The sequence below is a fragment of the Cavia porcellus genome, unplaced genomic scaffold (assembly GCF_034190915.1).
Source record: "Cavia porcellus strain 051 isolate PalLab524CR breed Dunkin Hartley unplaced genomic scaffold, mCavPor4.1 scaffold_19, whole genome shotgun sequence".
Taxonomy (NCBI): domain Eukaryota; kingdom Metazoa; phylum Chordata; class Mammalia; order Rodentia; family Caviidae; genus Cavia; species Cavia porcellus.
The window spans coordinates 37672980-37688954 of record NW_026947502.1 but is presented as its reverse complement, the minus strand read 5'-3'; the positions used below and the strand labels follow the sequence as shown (position 1 = coordinate 37688954).

Genomic DNA, 15975 nt, shown 5'->3' with positions numbered 1-15975 from the left:
AATGATAGCCTATTTCCAGAAAATCTATAAAATTCTACCAGGATCATAGAATTTGATCATAATCTTAATCAGGTAAGGCCTGTGTATATGAAAGAACCAATTCATATGAGTAAAAATATTATTTATTCATTTTTGGTACTAGGGATCAAACTCACAGCCTTGTAGTAGCCAGGCAGGCACTTGGTCCGCTGAGCTATATCCCCAGCCCAGAAGATATTATTTTTATAAAATTCTCATCGTGTACTCTAAAACCATGAGCAAAGAGAACATACTCACTTAGATAAGGAAAAGGCATCATCAATCAACTGTAGTCTGTGAATAACAGGAATAACCTGCAGAAGGAGATCCAAGCAGTTGCAGTAAAATATGAGAACATTTGCAGTGAAACATTTTCAAATCAATTTAAAAGAGCCCTGCTGCCTACAGAGCACTTTCATGTGAGTATTTCATTTGCAGAGAAATGGTCCTTACTCACGATAGTTCTCATAATTTATTCATTTATTCATTATGTATTGTTTTGATAAATGATCCCTCTGTACATCAGTAATAATGTTCAAATATTTCATAGAGTTTAATCAAAATGCCTCCAAAACTCACCATGTTCACAAATAAAGCAAGCAGCCAATGAAAAGACCTCTCCAAGCCAGAGCACACATTACATTGTATTACCATGTCCACATCATTTTCAGAGGAGTTTTTGACACAGGAGGCTTTCAATAAATAGTATTTATTACTATTTTGGTAATATTGTGATAATCTTTTACGTGGTATGTGTCTTCTCAGGATTTTATTGATATAACACGCTCCCACTGACAGAGCCCTGCACACACACGCAAAGGCCAGACCAATGCCAGTGTAACTCTGGCTTCTGTCTAAATCCCCGGGAATGCCAGGTCCTGGAGCTCATCTCGCCTGCGGTTCCCCACACACACCCAAAGCCTCCTATGTTATTTCCTCAACATCTCCTGGCACATTGCTATCTTTGATCCTAGAAATTTTAACATTCCCCTGAGCACCTAAGTAAGCTAAGCTTAATTCTTTTATTGGTAGGGGTCCCATTTCTTTTCTGGCAGGAATGCTGCATTTTCCAGATTAATATTATTAATACAAAGTCCATTTTACCTATCAATCATGGTGTAGAAAAAAATTTAACTTTTTCAATAAACAAATCTATACCATTTTCAAGGAATTATTGCTGTAATAGCCTAACCTAGTACTTTTGTGGCTAAGAATTTAGTCACTCTAAAAGGTTTTAAAAGAATATATTACTATAAGTGGATTTAGTAGCTTTATTCAAATTCTCTATAAATTTTTTCATTACTGAGCATATTCTGAATGCAAATGCCTGAACTGGGTGCGGCCTCTGCTAAACATAATCCATGTGTTCTCTTATTTCATCTTCACAGCAATACTTCGAGGTTGGTCCCTTATTCATTATTCAGACAAGGAAAATTAAAGTGCTGGCCAAACTGGAGGTTCAAAATCACACTTTTGATCACTGATAAACAAAAATATGAGCTCAACTCAAACTCTGGAGCAATGTGCTGCACGACTTCCTCTAGCAGAGATGCTCTGTGTGTCTCAGCTCTCAGAGAGAAACACCAAAGCTACCTCTCAGTTCAAGCATGCTAGTTTTATAAAGGGAGTCTAAGTGCGCTGTCCAAGTACTCACAGCAAGTCACCTGGATAGACTTGTGAGCAGTATCTTGTACCCATGAAGACTTGGATTAATTCAACATACTACAATCTAATTTGTTTGAGATGACCAACGCTTTACGGATTTCCTAAGAATTTATAGTTGTTTCATAATTTTTTTTTGGTTGAAGAGTGTCTCACTATGTAGTTCAGGCTGGCCTTGAACTCTTATGTGGCCCAGGCTAGCCTTGAATTCTTGGTAATCCTCCTGCCTCAGCTTTCTAAATGCTGGGATTACAGGCATGTACCACCACGCACAGGAGTTGTTTTATAACTTAAAGTGATATTAAACTATTACTGATGTTTTGTGCATTAAATTCTGTCCTTTGAGGGAGAATGGGAATAGTGTTAGAAGTAAAATTAATATTTTATAGCATATATGCTAAGTACCCATTATGGACTTAGAAATTTTGAGCACATTTGAACTAAATTACTTCTACTGCCCATGGATAAATATGAAATGATATTCTCATAATAAAATGAAGAAGTAGAAATAGGGGGCTGGGGATTTAGCTCAGTGGCATAAGTGCCTGCCTTGCAAGCAGGCAGTTGTGAGTTCAATCCCTGGTACTGATAAAAAAGAAAAAGAAAAAGAAAAGAAAAGAAAGAAAGAAAAGAAATAGAAATAGAACAATTAAGTAATTTACCAAAATTTACAAAATAAATGATTAAGTGGAAACTGTATGGAGTCCCAAATGAATAGGTAAAATTATTTTGGAAAAGCACAAAAAGTGTTCAGAAATAAACCACATTCAGCCAAAATCATCCCTATCTAAAAATAAGGAGGAAAATCTCTTTAGTATGGCTGGAAGTGAGGAATGGGATCCGGGAAGGAATCTTTTCCAACAAGAAAGTTTACTCTCTAAAAGAAGAGAGAACATGTATTAATAAACACTTTTAAAAAGATGACAGAGTATACTCAGAATAATCAAAAACATCAAAAATAAAATTACCTTAGGATTCTTTTCAAGCTGTTGATTTAATTTCTTCCAACCTAATTTATCATAATTAACTCTATAGTATCCAGTCATATTCAAATTTAAAATCACCCAGTCATTATCAGAATCTGAGACTTGCATTTCAGGGAATACTTCTACAAAAAATAGGAAAAATTTGAGATGGTATGGCTTTTTAAAAATACCTTTTACTTTTAAAATACAATTTACGCTGAATTCTGAACAATGAACCTAATAAAAAATTCTATACTTTTTTTTACCACACAATTATGTTCTTCATGTGTAATGACTTTTGGTTTAAAATTTTTCTTTAAAACTATGGTTAGTGATGAAAAATATATTTAATTTTAAATGAGACAGCTTTTCATAAATTAGACAGTTTAGGATTATATTCTTTATCTCTATGTGGGTATAAGTAAAAATGCTTTTTAAAATTTGTTACTTACTACTGCTTTTATTCAGCCAGACTAAAGATTGTGTAGTTCCATTTTTCATCCAAAGAATAGGGATGATCCATGTGCCACTTTTTGGGAGAAAAAAATTAGTTAATTTTCAGGCATAAGAATTTACACCCAATAGAGTGCTACTGTGCCACCAAGATAAGCTTGCAGTTGTAGGAAAATGGGCCAACCTTGAGATGAGAACGTTAAGTGAAATAAATCAGACACAAGTTAAAATATTGCATCATTTCTCATATTTGAGAAAACCAGTTATAAATAAAGAGCGGCTAAAAGACAGGTAACAGGAAGTACAGCGACAGCTCTGTCTCAAATGGGAACAAGATTAATAAATGCAAAGCAGAGGAAGGAAAGGTGGTAAAGAAAGAATTAAGGTGTTAGTACATAGACCAACTCCACATAGGGAATATAAGCATTAGGTAATCAAATGTGTACTAGTAAAGGTAGCAAAATCCAAAGGGGATTTGTATTTTACTTTCAAAAAACAATATGCACTCTAGTTTAATATTAAAGAGATGATAAAATAGCAGACACAACTCAATTTCTTTGCTCATTCCCTCTAGATACGTAGGACTTTGTCCTTAGGGCTGTTGGTGGCTCTTTTGCTTTGGCTCTTTGCTCACCCCTCTCCTTTGCTGTGCCCTATGGACTTACCTTTTACTACGTACATAACTCTGAAGACCGCCTTGTATCGAAACTATTTACCCAAAATTATAGCCACCTGTCCCAACTCAAGAGTATTCAAATACGCAGTACAGGCAAGCCCAAATCTGTCCACGCCTAGAGAAGCGAGGGGTAATAGAAGAAGAGCCTTGACAAACATTTCACATAGTTCTGTTCCAAGCTTTTTCCAAACCTGAAACGCAGTCACCAAGAACCTGCCAGGACATTGATATTTACTGAATCCCTATAATTCCCACACATTAGAGGACATGGGCTGCATGCAGCAGGCGACTGAAGGGACTTATCAGGCATCTGAAGAGATGCACAACTGGTCACTTGGGCAATGTGCCAGTCTTCCTTAAATTTTCACACGCCAGTCTCCTCAGGCATTCAACTGTGGGTCTGTATTTCTCTCATAGCTCAAGGCTCCCCATCTTCTCAAAAACCACAGAACACTACAGCATGGAGGACCTTAGGTCTCCTGTTCCTTTCCCCAAGTGTTCTGAAGAAAGAGTAGAACCACCTGAAAGCTTTGCTGATATTTTAAAATTAATTACTCATTTGTGCTTGGACCTACTATAATGAGATGTGAGAATCACAACCATCAAAAACAATTTAAGGGGCTGGGGATTTAGCTCAGCAGCATAAGCACCTGCCTTGCAAGCAGGCGGTCGTGAGTTCAATCCCTGGTACTGATAAAAATGAAAAAGACAAAAAAAAATTTAAATTATCTAACTCATTAAGAAAGAGAAGGGAAGGAGAAAGTGTTGAAGGCTAGATTAACACTCATATTATTTTTACATTTCATCTTATGCTAATACATTTAGTTTATATGTAAAGCAACCAAAGCTAAGAAAGTTAAAGTAAGATTTATCTGAAGTTTGAATTTTGGTGAAGTCAGTATTTGAGCACAGGTCTGCCTGTCTAAAGGTATTCTGATGTTGCAGGTATGATTTTAAACACACTCACAGACAGACAAAAACACAGCACACACCTGTGTAGAGCAATTCCTCAGGGTAGTTACATTCACTTCTGTTTCTCGGACATGACTATTTTGCAATATGACCCTCTTGTCTTAACTAACATGTGGCCACTGGTGGCACTATCTTATCTCAGCCAGAGTCCTGAGTAATTTGTTACCTATCTCTGAAGGACAAGGAGGAATTCAGGTCATCGCAAAGCTTTAGTCACTGGGGTGGCTCTGACCCCTGACTGAGGGAGGGGCAACCCGGAGTTCTGCCTGCAGTGTCTGGTCTAGCTCAGGACTCAGGCTCTGCCTCGCTCCAGCACCCAGTGACATTCCTGTATGGAGTCACTCACAGGACACTGTGTTCCAGTAAGCGCTATGCTTCCTCACTTTTCCCATGCAGCAGAGCTCAAACCCACGGAAGGCAAAGACAGAGAAGCAAAGCTACCTACTTGTGGGTGAGAAGAGTCTGATTTTCAACTTTTCCCAGATAGAATGGCTCCTGTTTCAAGACACCACTGGACACATTCAGAGTGATGACTGGAAAACCACCCTGGTGTGTCCAACTGTCCATTATACTTTTCACTGTTGCTGGCAAAAGAATTTTACTCTGGTCATCTATAGCCTGATTTAAAAAAATCATCACAAAAAACATATGCAGTTATCAGCATGCTTTGAAGTAGCAAACTCCTAAAAAAATATTCATTCCTGATTTATATATACTGTAGTAATTCCAAATGGTTGATGTTCTGGGCCCAATTCAGAATTCTGTTTATTTTGGAAAGAGATAATAGAAAATTATAAGTTTTCCTTTGGTAGCTGAGAGGAATTAATTACAAGACCCTCACAGATATCAAAATCCACATATGCTCATGTGTGCTATACAAAACGGAATGGCATTCACATGCTCACTGTGTACACTTTGCTACATATTGTATATCATTTGCAAATTATTTATAATGCTGTGAATGCTATATAAATACAATGGCTGTTGTACTATGTTATTTAGGGAATAGCAACAAGGAAAAAGGTCTGTACATGTTCAGTGCAGATGCAGTTTTTCTCCTAATATTTTCCATCCAGGGTTGATTGAATCCATGAGTGTGAAACCACAGATATGGGGTACTGACCATATATGAATATTTCCTTATTTTGTTCATTCATTCATTCACTGAGCACACATTTATGTATCTGATTTGTGACACTCTGTTCTAGATATAGGAATTTAATAACAACAACAACAAAAGCAACAGCAAAAAGATGCAGTCTTTGCCCTATGACAGTTTCACAAATAAAATGACCTGATCTTGCACTGCACCAGATGAAATAACTTCAAAAGAACATGTGTAAATCTAGGTAGGAGAATTACCATTTGAAAATGCCTCCACAGATCATCTTGCTCAGCATTTGAATAAGAAAATGCCTCCAAATAAGACTGTAAAAATAAAGAAATGAACATTTTTAAACAAAGCATCTAAAGCAATTTGTGTTTGCTGTCTCTCAGGTAATAACAATTTTGAAAACTCACCTTAAGTGCACTGATAAATAAATGCTCATTGAGGAAACTGAAAAGCATCCGGGCCATAGATGCACCCTAGAACACAACAAACCACTCATTATTTGAAAAACATATATTATATATATTACATATATATTTTATAAGCACTATTTTGAGCTGTGCTCTTCATCAGAATTTGTACTTTAATTAAATATTTGAATTATTCCCATACTAATGAAATTCTGAATTGTCATTAATTAATAGATAAGAAGTGAGCAAATGTCCAACACATAAAGAGGTCAAGGTATACACAAAAAGCTTTTCACTGAAATATTTGCAAGAGTAAATTTCTATCAAACAGAAGGATTTGTCATTAAAATAAAAAAAAATACTTAAATCTCTTCATGATGTCTAGTATCGAATATGGGATTGATTAATACTTGTAACTCAGAACTGATTTACTGACATTTTTGAAACTCATTTACTCAATAAAATAAATGCATTTGTAATAAAAGTTTTAAATTGCATATTAGTGCACAATCCTTAGTATCCATTTTATGCAGTCTCCAGAGTAGAGAAAAAAGGAAATACATAACTGTTTTACCTTGTTATAAGTAAATGAGTCAAAGAGTTCATTTATTTCACTTGTTTCTGTGAAATTTTCCACCTTCATGGATACGGCTCTAGACACCAGGGCATGATCTTCACTTAGAGCTCCATGTAAAAAGTTAGAAAAAAAGATCTCATTCTATGAAGGAAAAGAGCCACATTAACTTCTGAAGTGTCATAGAAACATGAAATTCATTGCTCCTCAAATGCTTTCAAGATACGGAGGCATATTAAATCTCAAAATATTGAAAGCATGGATATTCAGTGTCATAATTTTATGATACTGAAGAGAGAAAAAACACAATAATTGATACGTGTCCATGAATTGTAATATGCCTCTAAAATGAGATTTTCCTGAATAACAGAATTGTAGGATATGTTTCTTCCTGTTTTGCATCTCTGTTTTATTTCAATTTTTTTAAAAATTGATTACTCTGCTTTCTAATCAGACAAGTTTCCCCTGCACAGGGCCTAAAGCTACCTGAGAAAACCTCTGGGAAGCAGAGACTCTTAGTTCTCTAGAATTTTACTGGGAAATGAATTAGTGACTCAAAATAATCAGTCTCTTTTATTTGGACATTTTACAAAGTGAAATGTGTCTTTGCTTTGCAAATTTACAAGGATTCTCACATAATAGCTTACAATTAGGAAGAAATCCAGATTGGTGCTAAGTGTGTAGCTCATGTATTATGAGAAGACAATTTATTATATTTTAATGAAAACCACAGACCTCTCCAAGAGGCTGGCTCACTCTCAAACACTGGACAAGGGCAACTTTTTTTCTTTTATTTTTCAGTACCAGGAACTGAACTTACGACCTCACACTTGCCAGGTGGTGCTGTGCCACTGAGCTATATCCCTGGCCCCAACAAGGGCAATTTATTTCATGTAAAGCTAGAAAAAAAAACCAATTTATCGTCAAACAGGAATGTGGTATAACAGAAATAGAGCAAAGATCTGTGAAGAAACCATACCGTTCCTTTACAGTCTATAGAACTAGGTGCACCCCAGATAATCCATATAGTCTTGGGTACCTTCTGCCTGTCTTTGGCACCCCTAAAATTACTCTTTCAGCCTTTGACAGTATCAGAAAAACTTTCTACTTAAAATTACCAGTGTTTCAATCAACCTTTCCTATTATCACCTTAACTTTACATTAGCAATACGTCGATCAGGTTATTATCAAACTCTGCTCTTCCAAACATGAGAAAGTCATGTGACACGTTTTGCACTTTGCTTGTCTGAGACAGAGGCTCACTGTGTTTCCCAGCCTGTGCTCAAGGCCAGGATCCTCCTGCCTCAGGCTTCCGAGTAGTGAACACAGGACTATGCTTTCAAACTTTAGTGTGAACAACGGTCTTGTGGGGATGTTGTCAAACTTGCGCCCTTATGTAGTTGGTCCAGATTGGAGGCCATAATGTTAAGAAACTATCCAAATGCTACTGATGTTGCTAGTCCAAGACTCATACTGTGAGAAGCAAGAATTTGGAGAAAATGTCAGCATAGATCTGATTCTATTCAATAAGCACAGGCTTTATTAATTTTATATGTGAGCGTTCTTGAGAATATCTCAGTGTTGAGCCATGTCATAAAACACAACATAGAACATAGAGAAAAAACCACCCATAATCAAATACCACAATTATTCGTGTGGCTGCTTCCAGCCCGCCCCCCATGCATTGGTTTGTTCCCATGGTGTACAAGCCCCTTTTATTCTGCCACTTTACTTAGAGCATTTTAAAGTTTGCTCTCTCATCTTCATATTGCCCCTTGTAACAGCTACTGCTTTATAAATGGAGCAGAAATATAAATTTGAAGAAATAAGCCAAAACTTAACAGTGATCACTTCAGTGTGATCAAGTCACAGAAGATTTGCTTATTTTCAAAATATAGCACAGAAAAATTTTGTTAAAAGTAAAGCATTAAAATAAATATGCAGCTTTCAGGTCAGTGGACTGTCATCACTTCCCGTCCATGTTGTTTCCAGCTTTTCATTGTTATAATAGTTTTAATGAACACTTTTGTATTACATATGACTTTCTTCCTATTTTATAAGGTTTTCTCATTTTAGAATAGATAGTTTTCTCTCTTTTGCCTGTCTGGTGCAAGGTATTACATAATTTTGAGGGTATCATTGCAACTACACAAGATAACTTACAAATGTGGCCGTATCTTTTCCTCAAAAATCTGGAAGTCTTTCTACACTTGGCATCATATAAAGTAACGTCCCCTGTTCCTGTACTGCTGAAGGAAATGACATTTTAAAAAACTGAATCAGCTTTTTAGTGGGAAAAGACATATTGAGCCGTTGCACAAAATTGAGTACTTCTTTCTCAAGCCATGATATCCCAGAGAAGACCATTTCTATTAAAATCTACTGCTATCTTTAGAAATACAACACTATTTGTCATAATAGGTTTATGTAGAATATCAAGTAGCTCAAACCACAGGATTTGAAATCAAGCTGCCTGGGTTTAAATCTTAGGAGTTATGTGACTCACAAAAGTCAGTCAACTTTACTTGGAAATTTAGTATTACCATCTGAAAATGCTGGAAACAATAATGTCTTCATTAACGTAGTACTTTGAGTACGAAGTTAATTTATGTAAGTTCTTAGTAAAATTCCTAGTAAATAGAACATGCTCCTCTTTTTCTTCCTCCTCCTCATCATCATTTCTTCAAAGTTTTTGAAGATCAAATGAATTAGTTAATGGTACATGTTACAATAGCACACAGTTGATAATCAATAAATCTATATGAAATCAATTAAGCTCAGAGGTGTCCCCCTGTGTGCCTCCAATGGTGATGACAGCATGAGATCTGACTCACCAAGTCTGCTATTTCCTTGGATCTGGTAAAACAAGAGACAGAGAAAACTCACTGAGTCTCAGTGTTAGAACAGGAGTTCCCAGAGCCAAGAAACTCTCTGTCCTTAATCTTCTGCACCCTTGACCACATGATTTAATGACTGTCAACTGAAATTAGACCAAAGAACAGGAAAATAAAAATTTGCTTCTACATCTGGTTCCCTGATTTCCATACTAAATTTCAATCATAGGAAATCAAAGTTCTTGGTCTACAGAGACCATTAAAATAAGGCCTGAAGCTTTTAACTACACAGCTCATGGTAATTTCCTGAAGCTCCAGGATCTGATGTTCTTCTGATACTCAACTTCCCACATGACTGAGAAATGCTGACTAGGAAAAAATGACTATGAAACCAATGACAAAAAGAAATAACTAATGGTACAAAAAAAATCCAATGTTTTAATTTTAGCTTCAAAAATATCAGTAATATGTTTTCATCAAGTTTTTCTAGATTCCGATAACAAACTAGCCTTTTTAGTTGTGGCAAGAGGTAAATGAAATTCATATGAAAAACATAGTTTATTCAATTAAGAAAATAATGTGAATTTCATTTTTTATAGTAATGAAACTTCTTTCATTATTGACTTTAAACACAGAGTTAATTTGGGATCTGACCAAATATTTTCAAAAACATTTATAGATGGCATTAACCATATGTAGTTCTATTTCATAAAAGACACATACATATAAGTTTGTAGGTATCGGGCCCATAGAAAGAACTTTTGGAGACAACTAAGAGTTACTATATGTATGTGAAATATATACATAAAGGGAAAGAGAGAGAGAGGCAGCCAAAAATGTAATATACATTTGCATACTTCAGGAAAAGAAAAATAGTATTTTTTTCAACAGATGGGGTTACCTCATGTGGGGGACCCTTGGGGATGTCTTATATCGCAGACGACCATTACACTGCTGGCCGTTAGACAAGAAATTGAAAATGCACGCACAGCAACATCAGTCACCAAGGTCATCATCCCAGCAGCAGTTTGCCTACTGCTGCTTAATAATAAATGCCTGGAAGCTGACAGCCACCACTTTAAGTGTCTCTTATCATTGAAGAGGCCAAAGGTAACTTGTCTTAATCTCACAATGTTTCAATAAATTTAGTACTAAAATATTTATGTTTTTCTTTTTCTGATGTGTGTATACAGTTTTGTTGGTCTCTCTGTCTCTTTGTCACTGTCTCTGTCTCTGTCTCTCTCTCTCTCTCTCTCTCTCTCTATATATATATATATATCATTAAATATATAACATTATGTATAGTATATGATTATATAAATACAATAATATAAATATGTAGCATATAATCACAAAATAAACACAGATCCCATTAGTGCCTTGAGAGTAAGAGTATTCTTGTGTGTTTTTTCAGCATAATGATCAAAAGCCTGATCAGTCAGAGTCCTAGTACTGAATCTCATCTTTGACATTGAATTACTGTGATATTTTGGCAACTTACTTAATGCTTTGGTTCCTCAATTTCCTCATCTATAAGGTAGAAGTAATGACTACACTCGTGTGGTTATTCCGATGATTAAGATGATATGACATTTACCCTGGCTGGCATTTACCTTCGGCACTCAATAAATGGAATACAGGATATTATTATTATTATTATTATTATTATTATTATTATTGCCATGATCTTTATGCTCATCATGAGAATAGGTCTAGAAAACTGGATTATAACCCAGGTATGAAAAAGACTTTGAGTAAGTCACAGAACCTTTGGTCTCCTGATCTATACAATGAAGACCAGGACAACAGGTCCCGGACACAGTCTGGGGCAGAAGAGGAGACACTGCAGAGTGATCAAGCTGGCCACAAGCATCTTCTAGGACATCCACAAAGAGCCAGACAAGTGGCATGGGACTTGATGTCAGTGCTTCTGACATTGTGACTTCTCACAGAAAAGAAAGTTTTCAAAAGGCTTTGATGGAACCAAAATAGACTTCTCAACTTTGGATTTGCCCCAAAATCAACCAAAAAATCTACCTATTACTACTTTTCACAAAAGAAATAAATTTTACTAAGAAAATAATATCAGCCTTTGATAACTGTTGAGGCCCACGTCTGGGATTTAACTAGCTGTGCATCAAGAGCACAGAGGAAAGGTGCATCTGTAATAAGCATGGGAGGACCTTTTTCTTGTCACTGTACCCTAGGAAATATGGTATAACAATGACCTACACAGTGTTGCTATCGTACTAGGTACTACAGGTAATGCAGAGATGATTAAAAGTATACAGGAAAATAAGCAGAGGCTGTATGCAAGTGATATACAGTTTTTGTACAAGGGGCTTGAGCTTCCGCAGGTTTTCCTGTCTGAGAAATATCCTGACCCAGGCCCACATGGATCCCGAGGAACAATGATAAAAACAAAGAACATCGTCCTAGACTGTGCTTCAACAGATTTAGTTTACAAAAAAGGGCAGTAGAGATCAGCATTTCAAATATTAATAAGCCCCAAATTACTCGGGGTAGGGAGGAGAGAGGGGAAGTCAAGTAAGTAGCCTTAAAATATAAGAAGTGAGATGGTGGCAGCAGGCAGGAGCAATCCCGAGGAGCAGAGGGTGATGGGAGCAGAAGGAAGTGGGGTGCAGGGGATACGCAAGCTAAGAAAGAAATGAGATCCACATCAAAAGATAACATTAAATCTAAATATTTACATGCCTAAGTCAGATCAAATCAGTTCACCTTATGTCATTCTGAAAGGACTAATTTCTTGAATAAATTAAATATCAGAAGTATGTTATAGTTAAAACTACTGAATTTTGATATTTCATTGTGATATTTGAATTTAAATTTATTTTTCAACACATACTAGTTTTCACTCCAATCATCAAAACAGTGTCAGCAAAAATATTTAATCACTAAAAATAACACGTTACTTGCCATTAAAGCTATAGACTAAAGATTACAATTGCTTTAGAATTTATATAAGGATAAATGCAGATAATTGAGATTGAAATAATTGAAAAGATTATATATGGACACTTTATGAGATAATGTGACTAAATACTGGGCAGGCATTAAAAAAGTCTTGTGTTTCAAAAGAATTAAATGAGGATAACAGCAGCTACAGAGGCTCTCTGAGATAGCCAACTTAGATTCCAAACATAATACAACGTGGGGAGTCCCACACAGAGGGAGATACACCCTCCCGACCCAGGAACAAACTAAGCTGAGAGAAACCAATTGAAAATACAGTCCCAGTGCTACAATTGGAACAGCTAAAGTCTTGGTGCCACTGCTTGAACTTGCAGCTTGAATACCCTGCTGCTGCCACGCCTGAATTGTCACAGCCAAGATAGCCCACAAGTTTCAACTCACTGGAGACGCAAACACTTTGAGAGCAGGAATCGGTGAACCGAATTGAGAGCAGAGCTGGCAGGGAACCCTGCATCAATCTGTGGTGAGTGAGAGGAATAAAAACCCTTCCATAGACAAAGAGGCTCCAACAGACAACATTCTGGGATCAGGCAGACTGGCCAGAACAAGGTGCTGCAGTGACTTCAGTCAGCGATTCCCTTCTCAAGCAGGATTGGTGGGGAGCACTTGGCCTGGGTGACGCCACGGACTGAGGCCCAAAAGTCTAGCCCAAATCAAGTCCCTATGCCTGGCAGTGCACCCTATTGCAGTGAAGCCTTCAGTAGGTTGACCTGGAGGGGCGAGCCCAGCAGAGGCTGCCCGGGTCTGTACCTCCTAGTGCACTGAAGTGGGCGGGACCACCTACTCTGCACTTCAGACAAACTGAAACCAACAAAGAAAGAAACTGAGCCTCCTATATATGCCTGTATGGAAGGAACAAAAAATATGAGAATAGGAAGCAACAAGAAAGGGTCCTCAGTCCTCAATCCTGAGAACACTGATCCAGGAAAGGTAAATGCAAAGGAAAATGAGAACAGAAAACATGCAATATCAGGCATGACACCAATAGACATAAAGTAATATCTTCCAGACCTCATAGACGAGTTCAAAAGTGAAGTATTTAACCAAGTAAAGCAACATATAAATAGAATAATTAAAGAAATGCTAAGCACCTCCCAAGAAAAAACAGATGGTAGAATGGAAGAACAAAAAAAAGGAGAATTGTTTGATGGAAAAAATAGAGAAAACATAGAATACATGAATCAGGTTCAAAGAGATTACCAGGAAATTAAAAACTCTATTGAAAGCTGGCATAACAGCTTGAAAGAAACTGAGGATAGATTATCTGAACTGGAGGAAAGGTTTGTAATGCGGGAACATGAAAGGAAAAACTTCTTAAAAATAACAAGGAAACAAGCAGTAACAATAGGCTAGGCTAGAAGATGACAAGAGGATCTATAACTTAAGAATGAAGAATGTGAATGAAGAATCAGGGGTACAAACAAAGGAACTGAAAAGCTATTCACAGAAATAATTAAGGAAAACTTCCCAAACATAGGAAAAGGAAAAGATGCCAAGATGTATGAGGCATACAGAACTCCAGCCACCTACAGTCAAAACAAAACTACACCCAGGCATATAATAATCAAGATCCCAGAAATCCAATATAAGAACAGAATATTAAAAGCTGTCAGAGACAAGAAACAGATCACTTACAAGGGAACACCCATCAGAATTACAGCAGACTTTTTGGCACACACCATCAAATCTAGAAGAGCATGGGGCGAAATAATCCAAGCCTTTAAAGACAATAACCTCCAGCCAAGATTGATATATCTTGCACAATTGTCCCTAGAAATTAATGGAGAAACAAGGTGCTTCCAAGATAAAGAAGAACTGGAGGAATTCACAACCACCAATCCAACTATACAGAGAATACTACAGGATATTCTAAAGAGAGAGAAAAGCACAAGGATTTCAGGAACAGTGGCAGAGAGGCCCCAACGAATGGAACAAAAAGTGAAATAAAGAAGACAGACAACTAATGACAGAAAAAGAGCACAACAGAAAAGAGGCAGAGAAAGTTGGATATAATTTCTAATATAGATGGCCTAGATACACTAACTTAAGGGAAAAAAGAGAGAATCACAGTTAGAGTGGATCAAGAAGTAGGGTCCACCAAGATGCTCTTTATAGGAAATATAATTAACCTGAAGAAGGGTATATGGACCAAAATCAAATATGAGAAAACAGGGGAGCCAGAGAGTAATAGGGGTAACTGGACCAGTATTTATGGATAGGTTGAACAAGTGAAAAAATATAACTAGAAATCTAGCCCAGGAGTGAGAAAGTTCAGAAACACCTAGGTAAATAGCAGGTTGCCTCCCCAGTACAAAACCGTGTGTGTTGGGGAGACCCAAAAATACACAGTTCATCCTGGGGGAGTGAAAAGGGAGGAATAGTCTTTAAAAAGACAGCAGAAGATATAGCTAATAGTGTATCAGGAATTAAAACCCTTATTACTCGCACCACTCTGCTTGGATGCAACTTTTTCTGTCCTAGTTTGTATACAAGCACTAGATCTGAGGGCACAGACAGCTGTCCTGAAGATACCAGGACATAGTACAGTAGTCATCTTTAATTTCCTATTAACTCAGTCAGGATCCCATATGACTTATACTGTTGTATCATGACTGATCTTAGTTAAATCTGACTTGTTCAATTGCTGCTTATTATTAAAGATTTTATTCAAAACTGTTAGGTTCCTGGTATCAAGTTGAGGAGTATAGACACCTGTACTGAAAATGACAATGATTCACTATGATATCCATTCTGATTTGATTACTACCTGTTTTTGTAGCTCTACACTATCTACAAAGTTGTATTTCTATTAATTCTGTTATGTACCGATATATTCAATTACACTTTATCTGATGATATAGCCAATTCTGTTGATGATAACAAGAAACAGCACAATGACCACGGTAGAATTCCTTATACATCAGTTTTATGTCTCTTTAGTTTTATGTGTCTATAGGAATATGTTCAGTTCTGTCCTGCTTTGTTCTGTTTCTCCCTCTAATATAGAAAGGATAGAAATACATGTTAAGACTCATGCTTGTGTAAAACCTATAAACAGTTTCTGAAAAACTGATCTTATGACACATGATGAAATGAATACTTTGAAGGAAAGAAAGGGGCACTGTAGTACCCAGGGGTGATTCCAGAGTGTTATGATGTGAAATCCAGCAATATTATTAATCTTTGTTCAGAATGATTTTAATCTACTAAGTTTTGTTAGGTCTCTACGTAAATGAAGATATGGATAAATGCGTACATGTCTAAGTATAGGATTGATAGCCAAAATACTTATTTTTTGTTGGATAG

At 36.6% G+C, this 15975-nt stretch overlaps 1 protein-coding gene across 2 annotated transcripts in view; it reads right to left on the bottom strand.

The window, feature by feature from the left end:
* The window catches only part of Lvrn (laeverin), a 58563-nt gene that overhangs the window by 17212 nt on the left and 25376 nt on the right, over positions 1-15975 (bottom strand). For both annotated transcript variants that reach the window (XR_010041152.1, XM_003473186.4), the window contains exons 7-13: positions 6842-6985; positions 6268-6333; positions 6109-6174; positions 5192-5364; positions 3098-3174; positions 2649-2788; positions 277-332 (exon numbers count right to left, since the gene is read on the bottom strand). Coding sequence is in view for 1 of the 2 variants with exons in the window: in XM_003473186.4 (XP_003473234.2) it covers positions 277-332; positions 2649-2788; positions 3098-3174; positions 5192-5364; positions 6109-6174; positions 6268-6333; positions 6842-6985 (722 nt within the window). In the remaining variant the exon portion in view is untranslated. The remainder of the gene's footprint in view (positions 1-276; positions 333-2648; positions 2789-3097; positions 3175-5191; positions 5365-6108; positions 6175-6267; positions 6334-6841; positions 6986-15975) is intronic.